Source organism: Megalops cyprinoides, chromosome 4, assembly GCF_013368585.1.
Source record: "Megalops cyprinoides isolate fMegCyp1 chromosome 4, fMegCyp1.pri, whole genome shotgun sequence".
Lineage (NCBI taxonomy): Eukaryota > Metazoa > Chordata > Actinopteri > Elopiformes > Megalopidae > Megalops > Megalops cyprinoides.
This window is the reverse complement of record NC_050586.1, coordinates 22,945,689-22,962,421: the sequence shown is the minus strand read 5'-3', so window position 1 is coordinate 22,962,421 and position 16,733 is coordinate 22,945,689. Positions and strand designations below refer to the sequence as shown.

Sequence of the window (16,733 nt, the reverse complement as noted above, 5' to 3'; positions counted from 1 at the left end):
CAACAACAGTGTCTCATGCTGACAATCAATCTGAGTGGGACCTAGTCTAGTTGCCTGTCCTGTTTCTCAAGAACACTATTGATTGGTGTCAGTTCTCACCAGTGAATGACAAGTTATCTGTCCTACAGTATCCACCTAAGGACAGCTTACATCAGACAGTGTAAGAGACACTAAAATCTATTTAGTATCAACCTGGGAGGGTAGAGGGAATAAAAATGGAACAAGGCACCTCCGTGAAACATTTTGAAAGGATGCCATATCGGAGTCTGCATTTCTTATTGTATCACCTAGGCACCATACAGTAAGTCTACAACCGTGTCATGTATTCATGGCATCTTCTGTGTGTGGACTAAATTTTGCATTAACAAAAGCCTCATTGACATATCCTAGAGATGGCTAATGAGTCTCAAAAACCATATGTCTGGACGAATTACAACGAGTCCAGTCATTAAATAATATTCGCCCACTCGTGAAACAGCACCCAGTCATTACACATGGATGATTAAGGGAAGTGTCAGGGTATACGCTGACACATCTGCTGGTTTACAGTAGTCGTCTCATTTTCTTTGATCATCTAAAGCGCACAGTCTACAATACCGAGCTCTTCAATTCAAATTCATTAAACCCCTGCCGCCAAACTTCTCAAAAGAGATATAGCGGTCCACCTTTCCCAAAATCCCAGTTTAACCCCCATTGATCCTGCTGTAAAGCACTGCATCCGCACTGCCATGCACAGGGACTGATTAGTGGGAAAGTAAAGAGTGGCTTTGAGGAGATAAGAGGAGGCACCCGGAGCTCCGGCCTCACTGGCTGCTCTGCGCTGGCGGCAGTGATTCATAGAGACATGCTGGGGCAGGAACACATAAGCCAAGGTTAGTACAGTCCCCTCTGAGCTCCTGGGCTCTTCTGTTGTGATCGGCAAGCAATTAAAGCAAGGTGAAATCTGGGTTTCCTGGGTCTGAGTTTCCAGAGCTTTTTTTTTAATGCAGCGTCTGTGGCAAGCCTTTTTTTAGACTTCTGATCTCGCAGCTGGAAAGACTACGTGGAGGTTAAGACGGGGCCAGGGCTATGCTAAAGTAAGAGGCAAAACACCCCCCAGCCATCAAACCCAGGTGTTGCAATAAAATAAAATGTCAGACCCACCTGCCAATTTAAACACAAGCAACCTAATAGTGTTCTGCACTGATGATTTTTTTTTTTACATCCTAACTGGCTTTTTGTCCAATCCAAATTGAAGCTGAGCTCTCGCTGACCTTGTGCACGACTGGAGGACCGGTCAGAGTTCTACCGCAGTCCTATCTGTGGAAGCAAAGCCCCGGACACAGCGTGAGGCCCTTTTTGAGCCCCGCAGATGTAGATATTGGGCCTTCCCTTTATCCAGGACAGCAGCGTGGGAGGAGCAGGGGATCGATGGGGGCAGCCAGGGAGCCCCGGCAGCATACGCAGCACTGTGTGTACAGGGATTATAGGGACTTACAAGGATCAGATAGGAGCTGGCGATCGTTTAAAACAGCCGGGGCCCGCGGTCCATCCACAAGTTTGCACAGCAAACAACGGTGCCGTGATCCTCTCCAGGGAGAGAAACCACCACCAGGGATTCACACGCTCCACTTCGAGACTCATCTTCTACTTAATTCCAGGATTTCAAAAGGCCAGCAGGCTGCAAGTGAGCAATGTAGACAGAGGTGGGTAGCACATCTGAGGCACAGCTTTTGATCACTATTGGAATTAATTTGCACACATAATTTTGCATGTTAAACTTTATTAGGTTTTTCATATACACACGTATCGATTAACACATGCCAATTTGCTAGTATTTTAAATACCACCAATCCCCCAGTACAGCAAAAGATGTTGTGAAACTATTGGCCCTTAACTAAGAGGAAAGGTGTGCTTATTTGCTGAGGCTATTTTATTTTTTCTGTTGCAACATGAGAAACATTGAGGCATGTTATAAAGCAGCAAATGCATGGTTTTCTGATGAGGATATATTTATTCATTTGGCAGATGCTTTTATCCAAAGCAACTTACATAGGTTACAGTATTTTACAATGTTATCCATTTATACCATTTATACATGGATATTTACTGAGGCAATTGTGGGTTAAGTACCTTGCCCAAGGGTACAGCAGCAATGTCCCAGCGGGGATCGAACCAGCAGCCTTTCGGTTACGAGTCCTGCTCCTTAACCACTATGCTACACTGCCGCTATGTGTGTTTTTTATGCATTAACCATATCTACTGGCTATTGGATTAATTAGACATCAGGCCCGATTTCTGATAGACAGACACTGTGCCAGGCTTTCTGCCAGTTCTTAGGAAGTGTAAACAAAAATGAAAGAATGACTGCTGTGCCAAAATGCCACTGCGCCCTGCATATTCACAACCATTCCCTACATTTTTGGACTATCACTCATCACCCTCCTACACTGAGTAAAGTGTTAGTGATGATTTGCGATGTCGTTGCTGTTGGCTGTTTTAGCCAAATAACACGCTAACATCGAATTACCAAAAACAACAACACTAAATGCACTTGCCAGCTACAGCTACAATTTTGCACCGTTGTGAAAAATATTAATGTCTGTTTTTAACCTAACTTTGACATACATGACTCATGCACCGAGTTCAGCTCTCCAACAGCCACTGCTCTGTCAACAGCTTATGGGTGGTTTAAAATTTGAAGGGACTATTCACAGACCACAACATTATGAGTCATTTTACCATCAGGATATTATCGATAAAAACCTAATTCATCATTACATCCCCATGATGTAGTTATGAGCCATGCACGGTTAACTATACTGATGACCCTTTTTTGGAGTAGGACCACTGGCCATGAACAATGACATATGTCTGACTATCTGGGATGCCCTCACAGAGGGAAATAAAGATAATGTCTATCTTCCCTGCCCTTTTTTTCCTCCAAATTACATCCTAAAGTGTTGTTCTGTGGCCCATCCTTCTTCTAACATTGGTAGGTGAAAGAAGGAAAAATATCAGAATGTGTGCCCATTATAAGGCACATGAGGCAATCAAAAGTGTATGGCAAATTCTGCAGTCAGGAGGTCACTGTGTGTTTATTTTTTTAACAGTCACTTCTATCCAGGCTAATTTATTGTTCTTATTACCCTTACCCATTATTATCCAGCCTATTTACTGGATAGGCTGTCAGTCCATACAGCTGAAAACAAATTCAGGTTAGGAACACTGCCCAAGGGTAGAAGGGAGGGCCCACTGGGAATTTAAAACCCATCACCACTTCATATGTCAAGCCCTACAAGTCTCTATGCAAATGCTCCTTATATGAGCTCTTCTGAGCAACTGTCCATGGATACGTTTTACTTTACAGTTTATCAAACCATCCTTCATTCATATTTTTCACAGCTTCATTTGCCTTCCAGCACATGAGGTTCCACATACACTGTGGGGAGTCATGCTCAAGGCTGTCTGCGAGGACACAGATGCAAACATTGGCATGTGAACACAAGACTGCGCTCCTACGGGAACACAGGATGCCCAAAAGGCCAAATGGGATGACAGCAGCATGAGAAAATATCTTTCACTCCACGTGTGACAGTCACCATCCCCATTGAAATTAGCAGATTCACATTCAGTGAATTAGACAATGCAGGCTCTTTGTTCCCACTGCCAGCGGTCGTAAATTAAAAGATGTAAGCTATCACATTGCAGGTTGAACATTATGTCATCTCAACAGGGATAAAATGCACTAAAGCTTATTAGCCCCACAAACTCTGTCACACAAAAAGATCATCCACAGCCTTTTACACAATTGCAGGGTTTATGCCGCTGCCTCAGGGCAGAGAGGAAAATTATTTATCCACTACGCATATTAAGAACTGGTGGGTGTTTGACCAGGATCCAGAGAAAAACATGCTAGTTTTGCATATTTTGGATGTACCATCCTTTGTAATTTCTTGAAGGAAAACTCTGTCAGTCATGTGGCTGAAACTCTTGCCCTCAGGCACATACAAGGTTTGAGGCCACACACCACGTTCGGAATCGCCAATTGACGACCCGCTCAATTCACCACTATGCTTCCCACACACAGGAAGGCTTTCAGCAAGGCACATACAGTGCCCACCCACAATGTCAAACGCTGTTTTTAACATTATAACTCACACAGTGTACTGCTGTGCACTACCATTCTAACTGACAAAGCCATATTCATACCACCACCCCCCCCCCCAAATTATAATGCCTCTTCTGTAACTCTCTTCAAAGACAATAAACATGTATTTGAACATAGTTCTGCTGTCAAGCTACAGTAGCCTGTATCCTGAGGACAGCCAAATTCATTCCAAAAAAGAATGTATAGATTCAGCATTTAATTATTAATTCTACTTAAAACATCCTAAATAAGCCACCTCTGTTTATCAATTATACATTATCAAGAGATCATTAATACCTTAACAGACTAAAGAGTGCAGAGAGGGGTCTGCTTCTTTTGATGTCATGTCATGTGGTTGACGTCATGTGGTTGCTGTGCCCTAGTTCACAGGAAATAAAGCAGCCTATGGTGAAGATGGATGCCATTGTGGAGACGGTTAAAATGAAACAGCAAGAAAATTTCAAGAAAACAATGCCACAGAAATCAACGTCTGCTGTGTGGGAGTCATTTGTGCTTATCGAAAATGGAGCCTGGTGGAAGGTCTGTGCTGCAAAATGCAAATTGCCATTTTGTCAAAACAACAGAGGGTGCATCAACTTGATGGTCGCCTCCAATAACAGCCTTTGCAACAAGGTCAGGTGCTCTGCTCCTTGGTGTATATGTGTGCTGTAAAGAGACAAGTAAGAAAAATGCTGAATTCCAAAACAGAGCTGGCTACTGCCACTCATGCGCCCATAATACCACTAATAGTGTTTTTTAGTAGTTGCAATTGTTTACATCTTCAATCCTTTATAAATTGTTTAAATGGATTTGAAAAGACTGTAGTTGATAGCCTCTGCAATTAGCTTATGCAATTCTCATAGTTTGCAGTTCTGTATTATTTATTTGTTGTAACTGGTTTTCAGACTTTACAGACAGTTTATATTGGTTAATGTGTTTACTTTTTACATGTGTTGGCTTAAACACAATTTTCTGTGTTATGCTACATCTATTTGTTCGCTTTTTACTAGTGTACATTTAAGCAGCAGTCATTTCCTGTTTTGATACTGTAGATACAGTTGATGCAGTTTCATAACCTGGATACAGTGACCAGGGCAACAAATCCTCAAGGCACAACAAGGCACTGCCTTTTAAAGAAAAGGGTTCATTGCCCTTAACAAAAAAATTAACTTCAGAGCTGTAGACATATTCATTTACATTCTTTACAGTTATTGGAGTGAAATAATGCTGCACCTATAGCCAATCCTTCTTCAGGTTCATGTCAGGCTGGGGGGGAGGCCTAGTTCTTGTTCAGTTTCCTTGGCTACAGTCAGGGTCAGTTTGGGTCTCATTATTGAAACCCATGAAGACCTATATGTACAATCACCTGAGGAGACATACTCTTTTTTGCCAGCTTCACATGGACTCATTTGAATATCCTATTACTTTTAATTACCCCTTGATGGCTTGTCCAAATGAACGTTTGACAACCAGTAAAACGAGGGCGAGGGGAAAAAGGAACGCTTTGTCTGAAGGGATTAATGGAGAATGGTGCTGAAATCACAGTGCCCAAGCCCCGCTGCAGTGTAATTGTGTGGAGAGCTCAGCATGGGGCACAAAGGCGCTGACAATGATGCAGTGTTCATGTGTGGAGCCTGGGAGCGACCCCCATTACTCCTTCCTGTCCACAAATGGAGACAGAAACAGTGGAATGCTAGCGTGTGGCTACGAGTAGACAACAAGGCGGCACCAGTGACACCCCTGCCACTCCCACAACTCTGAAGCAGACTCAGCAACATAAGGATACCCATTTCATCTAGGTTCTATCAAACCCACCTGGTGATCTTAGGGAAATGTGTAGTGAAATAAGGGGAGAAAGTATTCCCAGATTAATCAATGATCATTGTAATATTTTTTTTGTTTCATTGGATAACACTTTCTCCTAAGACAAATTTTTGGTTTTGATATAACCCATTGGTATGTTCTAGTTGGATTCAACTGGTACAGAGCCTTACACTTATAGCCACCAGTGGATCTTGCTGATTGTGCCAATGGCAGCTGACAACACTTGACTGTGTTAGCCCAAATATTCTGCAGCATGTATTGGAGGTCTCATTAGCAACCACTGAATGCCAAGTGTGGTAACACTTTAGCAGTTTGGATCTTAAACAACGACTGGCTACTGACCATAATTCTGAAGATAATATTGGCAATTATCAACAGAATGCTACATACATGTAACGTAAAACAAGCCAGACATCCTTGTAAAGGAAATGCAACTCCAAGGCATGCAACTCCTTTGAATGGATCTGTGACCTACCTCAGTGTGAACTGCTCAACTATAGAAGCTGTGGTCATGCTGATCCGAAAGCCAATGAGCTGCCCCTGTTTGACCGGACTGGGTGGGACCTGGATCTCAATGTTGTCATCCAACCTGAGACTGGTCCTGCGTGGCTCCTCCTCCTGGCCACTGAGCAGTTCCACTGAGCCAATCCTCTGAGTGTATGGCGTAGCCTCACCCTGCCCAGGAACTATACCAGCATTTTTGCTTTTCTTGGGGTCTATGGTACCACAGTCCCTTCTTCTGCTTTCCAGTGGCTGGATGGCATAGTACAGCTCCATAATATTGCTGTCCCCTTCAGGGGGCTTCTTCCGCCCTGTCGGTGGTGTGAACCAGCTGGAGGGCAGTTCCAGCTCCGCCACACAGATCCCCAGGGTCCCCTCCAACTGGCAGCCCGCTACCGCCTCGCCCATGTCCCGGTAACCCATGGCACGCACGCATGGTAGCTGCTCCGGCAGCGGGGTCGTCTCGTCCCACCGACGCCCTGCCAGGTAGAACAGTACCTGAACCCGGGGCCTCTTGGAACTGACCCTGGGGTTGACAATGTGCGCCTGCACCTTCCAGTTGAAGGTGATGTGGGTGGGCGACGGCAGCAGCTGGGGGGAAGCCTGCAGAAGCTCCAAGGGCATGGTGGCCTCGGCAGAGATGTTTCCATAGCTACAGTTGACGGAGGGGATGACCTCGGCGATGTGAACGAAGAAGGGCTCACTGCGTGTCTGCAGGCTGCCGTTACGCATCACCTCTTGCCCTGCCTCCTTCAAGAAGAAGACAGAATCAGCATTCTGGACCTGGTAGGACACCGGCAGGTAGGTAGGAAGGGAGGAAGAAAACCTGTGCTGGGCATCTGAAGCTCCCCGGCATTCAGCAGCTGCAGGACAGACAGACAGACAGACAGACAAGCAACACCATAAGAATCATGGTTTCAAGAACAGGCAGAAGGTAGGAGAGGAGTTACAGTCAGACAGAAGGCAAAACCCATGGTGAACTCATTTTGGCCAAGAGGGATGTGCCTGAGGGAAAACATGCTTGGACATCCCACTTCTAACACCACCTGCCCAGCCCCCTGGCGGGGGGAGGATCCCAACCTAGACAGCCTGGAGGGGCAGCAGATGTTACTGATGGAAAAATCAAACTAAGCATTTAAAAATAAAAACATTCCCTCTCGCCAAGCATGATTCACAATGACAGGAGCGCATCCATCTGGGGCGGCGGGAGGGGCTTGAAGCAGTTAAAAACATGCAAGTCCTGTGCACACATATGAGCCCCTTCCAGCGCACTGTGCTCCATTACTCTCCACACACACACACACACACACACACACACACACACACACACACACGCATGCATGCATACAGGCACACACTCAAACATACGGTGCCGTCATTGTAGTGCTCACAGCATTGTTGCAAATGCACACATGCACACACACTCAAATGGAAAAGCTGACACACATAAGCAAACAAAACTATATACACTACTAGAGCTCCCAGCATTGCCACAGGCATGCACACACAAACACATACCCATACTTGCACGCACACACAGCAATACACAGTGTGGTTTGTACTATCATACCAGTTTCAGTGATCTACAGAAATCCCAAACTGGATTTAAAGTTACTGGAACATGCATTGTGACAGTAGGTATCTTCTGTAATTAAACATGCATATATCATGGAAAAAAAATGTAAACTACCTCCTATTTTAAAAAAGTGTTGAGGCTCCCAAATGGCTTGGTATACTAAGGCACTTGTACAGGATGAGCCTATCCTTGATCAGCACTCGATTCAATTATAACTGTGTCATTAGCCAACTATAACAGAGCCACACAGTGACAGAACAATTGCCTTTGTCTGCCATTAGCAGGCGTTGGTAGTCTTGTCACTCTCAAGCACCCTGTGAATCCTCAGCCTTCTATGAGCCACTCAAATAATGTCAATGGAGACACACCTATTCTCTGATCAGCATTAGCTTCACTGTGGTGCACAATGGGACTCACAGCGTGAAAAACAGCCACTGCAGGCATTTCAGAGGATTGCATTCGAAATCCCTGGTGCTTACTTTGTTGCGGTGAAACAATCCTAATATGTAATTGGCAATACCAACACACAGGGTGCAAAAAGAGGTAAAAGCTTAAAAAAGGTGTGGAATTATTTGGCAATAAAGAGGAACATTTAATTGGCTGATGACCGCTACAGGAAGCTGAAACAGCTGCAACATTGCTGCAATGGTTAAATGCTTGCAGTGGGAGCCTATGCTGTCCATCACTGCCACTGAATAAAAGCAGTTATCACAATAGTCACATTTTAATTTTCAATTAAATTGGGTATCTTTCTATATATTCTTTTAAGGGTGTGTTAAGTGTTAATTTCAGGCTTCCTATTTATGTGTAGAATGGGAAAAGTTCAATAGCTGTAACGTTATATGAAAGTGTCTGATAATATTTAAAGTTTGCTAAACTGGAAAATCCTCATTAATAGTTGTGACTTCTGTAATTTTGGTGGCATTTGATTTTGACTTGCAGTAGGAAAAAGGTCAAGTTGCTAAACTTAAGAGCTTTTTGAATAACTCAACAGTGGGTAATCAAATAATTTTTAAAGCAACTGTGTGGCACTAATCAAGATGTATGTGAAATGAAAGGAGCAATTTATCTCTTCTAGGAAAAGGGTTGATTTCAATGTTCTGCTGAAAATCAATAGGAAAACATCTCTCAATTTCAAAAATGGAAAGCGTTCACAATATATCACAATATATCAAGGTCCAATTCAACATGAGTAGAAAACAATGCCACTTTAATGGTCACCATTTAAAATACAATTAAGCATTTTGTGCCTTATGAATTCAAAACCATACTTTCACCCTTAATATAATACCTCCACACTGTAATTTTGTGAAAGTATGAATTCCTTTCTGTTGCAAATACAATTATGTACACAGGCAACACATGCTGTTCATATATTAATGAACAAGGGCACACCTGACCTTAATTATTGCATCTCCTCTGCCTTTAGTTTATAGGACCTCCTTTCATGTTGGTCAGTAATATATTGTACTTTACATTTCCCTTCAAACATTTCAAAACAATATGGTTTAACAATATTAATATAAAAAACATTTCTGGGAGAACTAACAAGGATTTTACAAGGGTCTTTTAGCATTTCAAAAAATGGTTTTAATATGTCACATTTTGTTTAGTACAGCATGCTTTCTTCTGGACTTTAAGCACATTAAGACACTAAACTCACAACATCATCCGCATTCTCCTCCCAGCAGGGATACACACATTTGTGCGTTCGCACAAAAAAAACTGCAAATACATACACACAGCTTGAGCAAGAATAATGGGAACAAAGGGCTAATTTATTTGTGTCATTTTAGCTCTGAGAATCCCCTCGGCTCCAACACTGTAGCAGACAGTTGGATGATGGAAAGTGTGAAAATATAATGACGATTTGGAACAGTACTCTCCTCACATGTTTTGAGGTGCATCCTAATCCTCTTTGGAGGTACCTGACACACCATCAGCGTTTCCTGAAAATGAACAACGAAAAAGACGTCCGCGAGCTTCTGAGAAAGAGCAAGGTGCACGGCGCCCCGTGAGGGGCCGCATCTGAAGCACTTGCGCCCCGCCTCAGATTGGGACAGAAGCCTGGAGAAAATATGACGTGCCACACTGCACACAGAGGCCAGCATGCCGAATAGGACGGCCACGCACAGAAAGCTTTTATCGAGTGCCCATGTAATGACAACCAATCCTGCTTAAAAAAAAAAGAATGAAAAAGAAACACAATGTATTGGGCTTCGGGAAAGTGAGGCAATCAGCTACCCCTGGGGAGCAGCGATATCGAGGTTATGTACAATAAAATAAACAGCGATGGCAGTGAATGGTAAAGCAGCGGGTAGGGACATCAATCTGTGACAAAAGCGAATGCTTTATTGAACATTCAGGGCTGCAGACCGCCACATCATTCTGTGGCAAAATGTGTGGACGTGATTTGCTGCTTCACATTCGGCCCAAGTTTCCCTTCTACTTTCCCATGATTCCCTGTCCAAATGCTGCAGCTTTTCTTTTTTATATTAAGGTGGTGGTGGGGGGGGGGGGGGGGGGGCACTATTCCAAAGTCATTTGCTGGAGGTTGCCATTCAGTTATTTCTTGAAATTTCCTGCAGAGATGTAAATATGTTGAAAGTAGACTTGGGAAAGCTTCAGTAATCGGTGTGATCGCATTTTGCAACAACATCTACAGCTCCATCTTAGAAAGCCCATGGGCCTTTTCTGTGAGAAAAATAAAACTCAATTAAATGTTTGTTTGGAGGTACCCAGGGTTTATAAATCTACCATGTAAGGATCATTTATTTGGCCTTTGCCTGGTACCTCCAATGAATGGTTTCCTTAGGGTTTATTTCCAAATACTTATTGACTTCCTGAAGTATATATTTCAAGCTAGTACATACACCTGCCTCTGGACATGAGAGCAGATTTTGGCATCCTTCATGCACTTATTTATGGATGTAATACAAAATATGCCAGAGTCTTTTGATTGTATTTGTCTCACCTAAGGCGCTCTGGGAGTTTCTCAGATTGCAAATGGTTAATTGTGGGACTGCAGTGGAAACTTTGTCTTATTAAACATTGCAAAGCATTTATTGGTTGTTTATTCTTTTAGATTCACTTAAAACACAGTGGTACCAACTCATAAATTAACAGATGAACAGCACACATACCAATTTGCTCTCTGCTTTCAAAGACTCAAAATTATTGACAGGACAGCAGATAGGAATGACATGCCTGTTTATGGAACGATTTATAGTTTAGCTTGTGAGTGAAGGCCCATTGCCAAGTTCCCCACTACTACCAGTCCCAGAAAGCCTGCAGTGTTTACTCCAAAGCATGAAAAGAACAATGTCAATATCAACCCCAGTCAAGTTAACGCATCCTGCCACAAACTTGCTAAACTGAATGGGTTGAATTCACCAGAATAATTCCTTCTGTGCCTTGTGAAGCCAGATAGCAAGTCAGCAGCAACCGATCACTTCTGGAGAAAATACAATCATGCCGCATGCGTTCTTTGCCGATTTAACAACACATTTACTGAGTGCCTTTAGAAATGTGACTCAAAAAAGCTCACAGTTTAAAGCAATTGTACTCGCATGGCCTGGTTTTACTTCCATTGTGTATAACTCCATTCCTGGAGAGGTTAAGGCTTTTAGTCTTAGAATGCGCCCAGCACACAGTCTGGCCTGCAGAATTATTTCTGGCGTCCACCTCTCCAAGCTTTAGCACGCTTCACACCTCCATTCACACATAAGGCCTCATTGTCAGCTGTGTTTGTTCTATACTTTACATTACACGCTCCAGCAGCTGTTCTCACAGGGACCCAGGGAAATGATTAGCAGCACACTATGCTTTAGCAATGTACTGGGCTGCCTGACGCAATAGTTTCACGCGACTGCGTCAGTATAACACCGCCCCCGGTGCTCTCGCCCGGCACTCTGTCAAAAAAGCAGCGCGCCTCCAACATGACAAAATGTCAAAAGGGACATTCTTCACGAGCTCGAGCCCCACTGCTGTTGCAGTGTAGGCCAAGGGAGGGTCCTGTAGGGATGCAACGTGTCTACAGGCCCAAACTGAAGCTCTGCAAATCAGATTAATAACACTCCATCCGTGAGGAATGGACCCATTTCCTGTGCATGTACGGCTGGGGTGAACTTTGACCTCCCCGCTAATGGGTGGGCCGCCCCTGGTCCTGCGGTAATCTGTCAACATTACACTCAGCCACATCAGTGCCCCCGTGTCTCTGCTGCCTTCTGCCGCCCCACGCCTCTCCTCTTCGCCTCTATTAGTCCACTTTACCGAGAGCAGACAGCTATCAAATTGCTGCTTCCTCACGCGGTGGAACATCAGCGCTGCAGTGGCAATTCTCGCTTCCGTTGATCAAGGGAAAAAAAACAAAAAGGGGCGGAGTGATCTGCACAGCCTTGCTGGCACATGGCATTCACACAGCATCTCTAAAACACTGCAGAAAGGTCACCATACTGCCAATGGAGGGCTTTTGAGGGCTTTTGCATCAGTCCCTTTAGGAAGGTCTACCAAAGCAAAAGAGAAGTTGGGCCTCAATGGGTGTGGATAGCCAATACCCAGTGGGGTTTTTTTCAGAGCTCTCGGAACCAAACAGAGGTTACATTAGTTTTACTAAGATGTTTTGTTCTCAAGCCAGGGAGGGGGAAGCAGTTAAGAAGGATAAAATACCAGGATGGAACAGGTTTAAGGAGCTCAGGCCTCCCTTACCTTTCACTATATCCTCCCCACCACCCTAGAACCTAGAGCAACAGCTAGCTGTCAAACCCACCTTCACTCAAACATCATCATCATCATCCTTCTTCTTTTGCATCTTCTTCTTCTTCTTCATCATCTTCTTCATCTTCCTGACAGATTGTGGGGCTCCTCTTCATAGTTTTTACCTCTGCCTCGCTGCTCACAGTTGTGCATTTGACAGATATATCCTGTATCCCAGCACAAACAACCTTCCCCATCCCTATTCCCCACTGGTCAGCACAGTGAGCGGTGAGGTTTATTACATCCGCCTCAGGTGCAAAACCTGCTGCCATTATCAATGTCATTCATCCACCCCTGCAGACCATAACCATCCCTTGGTGTGGTTCATATCCGTCAAAGCAGCAGTGAGGGCATTCCAGTGACCACAGGTTAGGGGATCTCTTCTTTCCAGTCATTAGTAGCAAAGATGAGCCACATGAAGCCGGTAGCCATTGCTGTTTGTGGCTGTACATGACAAGAATCAGGACTGTCACAAGACCACACCGCGTTAGCAGCTGGAGAGTAGGCCTTTAATAGTCAGTCTGCCACTTTAACAAGAGTGGCTGGGCCGACCACCAGCAACAGCATGCACATACAGCACTACCGGTACATCTTGAAAGATTAAAGGAAATTAAAAGAACTTAAATACTGTGTGAGCAAACTGTGAGGAGAGGACAAACTCATGAAGTAGTATCCATAGTGATCTGAACGGCAGCCAGTCCCATTTAGTGAGGTGGCCTTACCCAGGGCAGTGTCGAGTGCTAGCATTTCACGGGCGCTCATTTGTACCTCAGAGCCTTTGCCATAAAACAAAAGGACACAGAGCTCACGCTTCACAGGGGCTACACACATTTCGTGCTGTGGTTGGCACAGAGGAGAGGAAAGCTTTCGTTCTCCCATAAATCAATTCCCCCCAAACAAGAACATGGGTCTACAGGATGTGCCCCTCTCAGCCTGCTCCCAATCCTGCGCCTCTGACACAAGAATCCAGCGCTCCCCCTCAGCTCACCATCTCATTACTGCTCTGGTTCAGAGCGCTGAGAAAAGGTGGGAGCGCAGGCCTGTTTAATTGGCACCTTCTTCAGGCTCTTGTTGGGAATCTGCACCGTCTCCTGGTAACCCCTGGCAGGTGGTGACAGCCCAGCGTGGGCAGTTGTCGCGGACCAAGATTAAAGGCAGGATGTGAAGGAAGAAAGGTAATGAAATGAATAACGTTTAAACTTCAGAACTTCAGAATCCAACTGAACTCTCTGAAGTCGCACACAGTACATGCAAAGGAAGAAAAAAGCAAACAGCGGCTGAGAAATAGCTGAAAACAGGATGCACGAGAAGAATTCATGAAAAGGATGAGCTGCAAGGGAAAATGTCCTATTGAACAAGCACAACAGATGGTCCTGTGATGAAGCGAAGAATGTGAAACTCCTACGACAAAATCACTTTTCTTTACTCAAGCACACCACAAGTATACAAAGTAAGCTCTTGCAATGCTATAAACTAGGCTAGAGACAGGGTTCTGGTATAAAAGGTCTGTAGTGTACACTGTGTACATTGAGACGGTACACAGAACAGAAGAGGTCTTTGAACGTCAGCCTAAACCATGGCGTGATAAGAGCCCTCAGTTCTCCCGGCACTCTCCAGTCCGTTTTACATAAGGGTTGGCCATGGGGCAACAAAATTCACTTCACCATTACCGCACATGTGTGTCCGCCACATTTTGTTACTGTTCAGGGGACAAAGAAGCAACCTTGGCAAGCACCGGGCTGTCCTGAACCTGGCATCGGCTTCCTGGCAATGGGCAAGAGACGGGGCAGAATTCCCGTCGGGAAGGCAGGACCAGATGTAGGCAATGTTGACAGAGCCCATCTGCGCTTTTTAAACCCTTGCTACCATTCGCACATTCAGCGAAGAGGAGGAGGAGCAGGAGGAGGAGGGGAGGAGGAAAAAAGAGAGGGAATAAAAACATTTGATAACCTGAAAATACGGCGCTTTGATTAGCTGGTAATGCAAATTGATTTCGGCCTAATTTAACATTTTAAGCATCGATTAAAAACTGCTGCGCAAACACACTCAAGGCAATCCATCAGGGCCTCGGCGAGGATTTACAAGCGCAACAGTAAGCCCTGCCAAGGCTCCCAGACGCATTCCAAGGCTTGAGTCACACTCGTCTTGTCCTGCTTCCCCCCCGTCTCCTCGGCTGTTTATCCGTTTTAGATATCTCCACACTGTACACCATGCACGAATTAGAAGAAAAAAATCACAGAAAAGAACTAGGTAAATGATACATTACAAATTATGGTGCATTCAAGTATGCCATCAGGCACAGCATAACTACTGGACTATATTTCTTCTTCACTTCAAGCCTCATATCATGCACCAAATTGTGTTTCATTTCTGTCCTGCTTTTGCAGGCACATGGTAGGCAAGTGACTGAACGATTTGAGATCACTCACTTACCCCTAAAAAAGACATGTATGTAAAAATACACAATCCAGCATATGTAACTTGCATTGCATATGATGGAAAATATATATCAGTTGTAGTTTTCATAAATGTAATTTTATATTTATTTGTGTATGTTGCAAATATTGTCCTGCAGTTAAGAGTATTTTCCTTATAATTATGTTTCTATATTATAAAGCCTTCTGAAATATATTACATTCTCACAGACATGGACACATTTTTAACAAAGATCTCACATCTCAATACAGAACCTCTTTCAAGTTACTAAGTGAGTGTCCATTCAAAGTAATTAAAAGAGAAAAACACCTAACACCCACTGTAGGTGAAAAGAGAACAATCTATTAATTCTATTACTTAGACCTTCATGAAAAATGTCTGTAATTACTACCACCATCAATGCTCCCCCCAACCCCACCCCCAAATTGCAAGACAGATTATGTTCCATTTATGAAGCATAAATTTATCATACGTTGCATTTTAAAGGCACCACAATTCTTATCTACACCTTCTTTTGAGTATTGATTTATGCCCTTGTCAGATTTCTGAAAATGACAATTCTTCTGATTTAGGGAGTCATCTCCTCCTCTATGCCCCGTGAGCTTCCTGCAATGGGTCTCCTGGTAACCTTGTGCATGTATGTTTGATTGTGGCCCAGGAGGGTTTTGGAGGTCTGGGTGCATTAGGCTGGCCCTACCTCCAGGCTGCCCACAGGGATGTTGCGGTCACACAGCCTAATGATCGGCACCCTCAGGAGGTCCTGGGTGAGGACAGGCAGGGCTTAACCACTCTGTGGCCAGGCAAGTGTGAAAAAGCAATTTAAAATGGATGCGATCCCACTGATAGTGGACAATTCCACCCGGGAGCTCTCACCCTACAAAGTCGCAAAGAGCCAGGAGAGGAGAAAAAAAGTGCTTTCCTCTCAAGAACAGTGCACCGATTTCCCTACTGGAAAAGGGGAAGGGGTAGGTAGGACACACAGCTTTGGCTAGGAAAATGCAAAGCATGTTGTCAGAGCCTAGTCAGGTCCACTAAGGCCTTTGAGATTTTTAACTGTGCTACCTGTGCTGTAATATATGTAGTCAAATCAATTTTAATAGGAGAGACATTTACCGAATGATGTGTTAGCCAGCAAATGAAATTTAAATGAAAGTAAAAGCTTCCTTTATATATACCACTTATGTACACTAAAAATCTGTGCTTTCCATTATAACTGCAGAGTTAGTGTAGTTATCCAGAGATATAGCTATCATACATTGACCAAAGGGATAAAGAATGAATGTTTCACAAGGACAAACAAAAGTGAGATTCAATAGCTAAAGAAATATTGACTAGTCTGAAACATATCCTTTAACCTGACAGCTAGTGGTGCAGCATCATTGTGTAGACTGTCAACCCCAGTTCTGTTTCATCGTAGTTTCTCCATCAACAAAAAACACAGTGGAACATACAAAGGACTCATACCTAGGCCAGGTTCTGAAACGACAGTGGAAAAGGCATTGCTTTCATTGG

At 44.0% G+C, this 16,733-nt stretch overlaps 1 protein-coding gene across 1 annotated transcript in view; it reads right to left on the bottom strand.

Moving 5' to 3' along the window:
- si:dkey-215k6.1 (transmembrane protein 132C) overlaps positions 1 to 16,733 on the bottom strand; it is a 165,473-nt gene that overhangs the window by 105,704 nt on the left and 43,036 nt on the right. Inside the window, exon 2 of the mRNA XM_036527031.1 lies at positions 6,429 to 7,317. Within this exon, the coding sequence (XP_036382924.1) occupies positions 6,429 to 7,317 (889 nt within the window). The remainder of the gene's footprint in view (positions 1 to 6,428; positions 7,318 to 16,733) is intronic.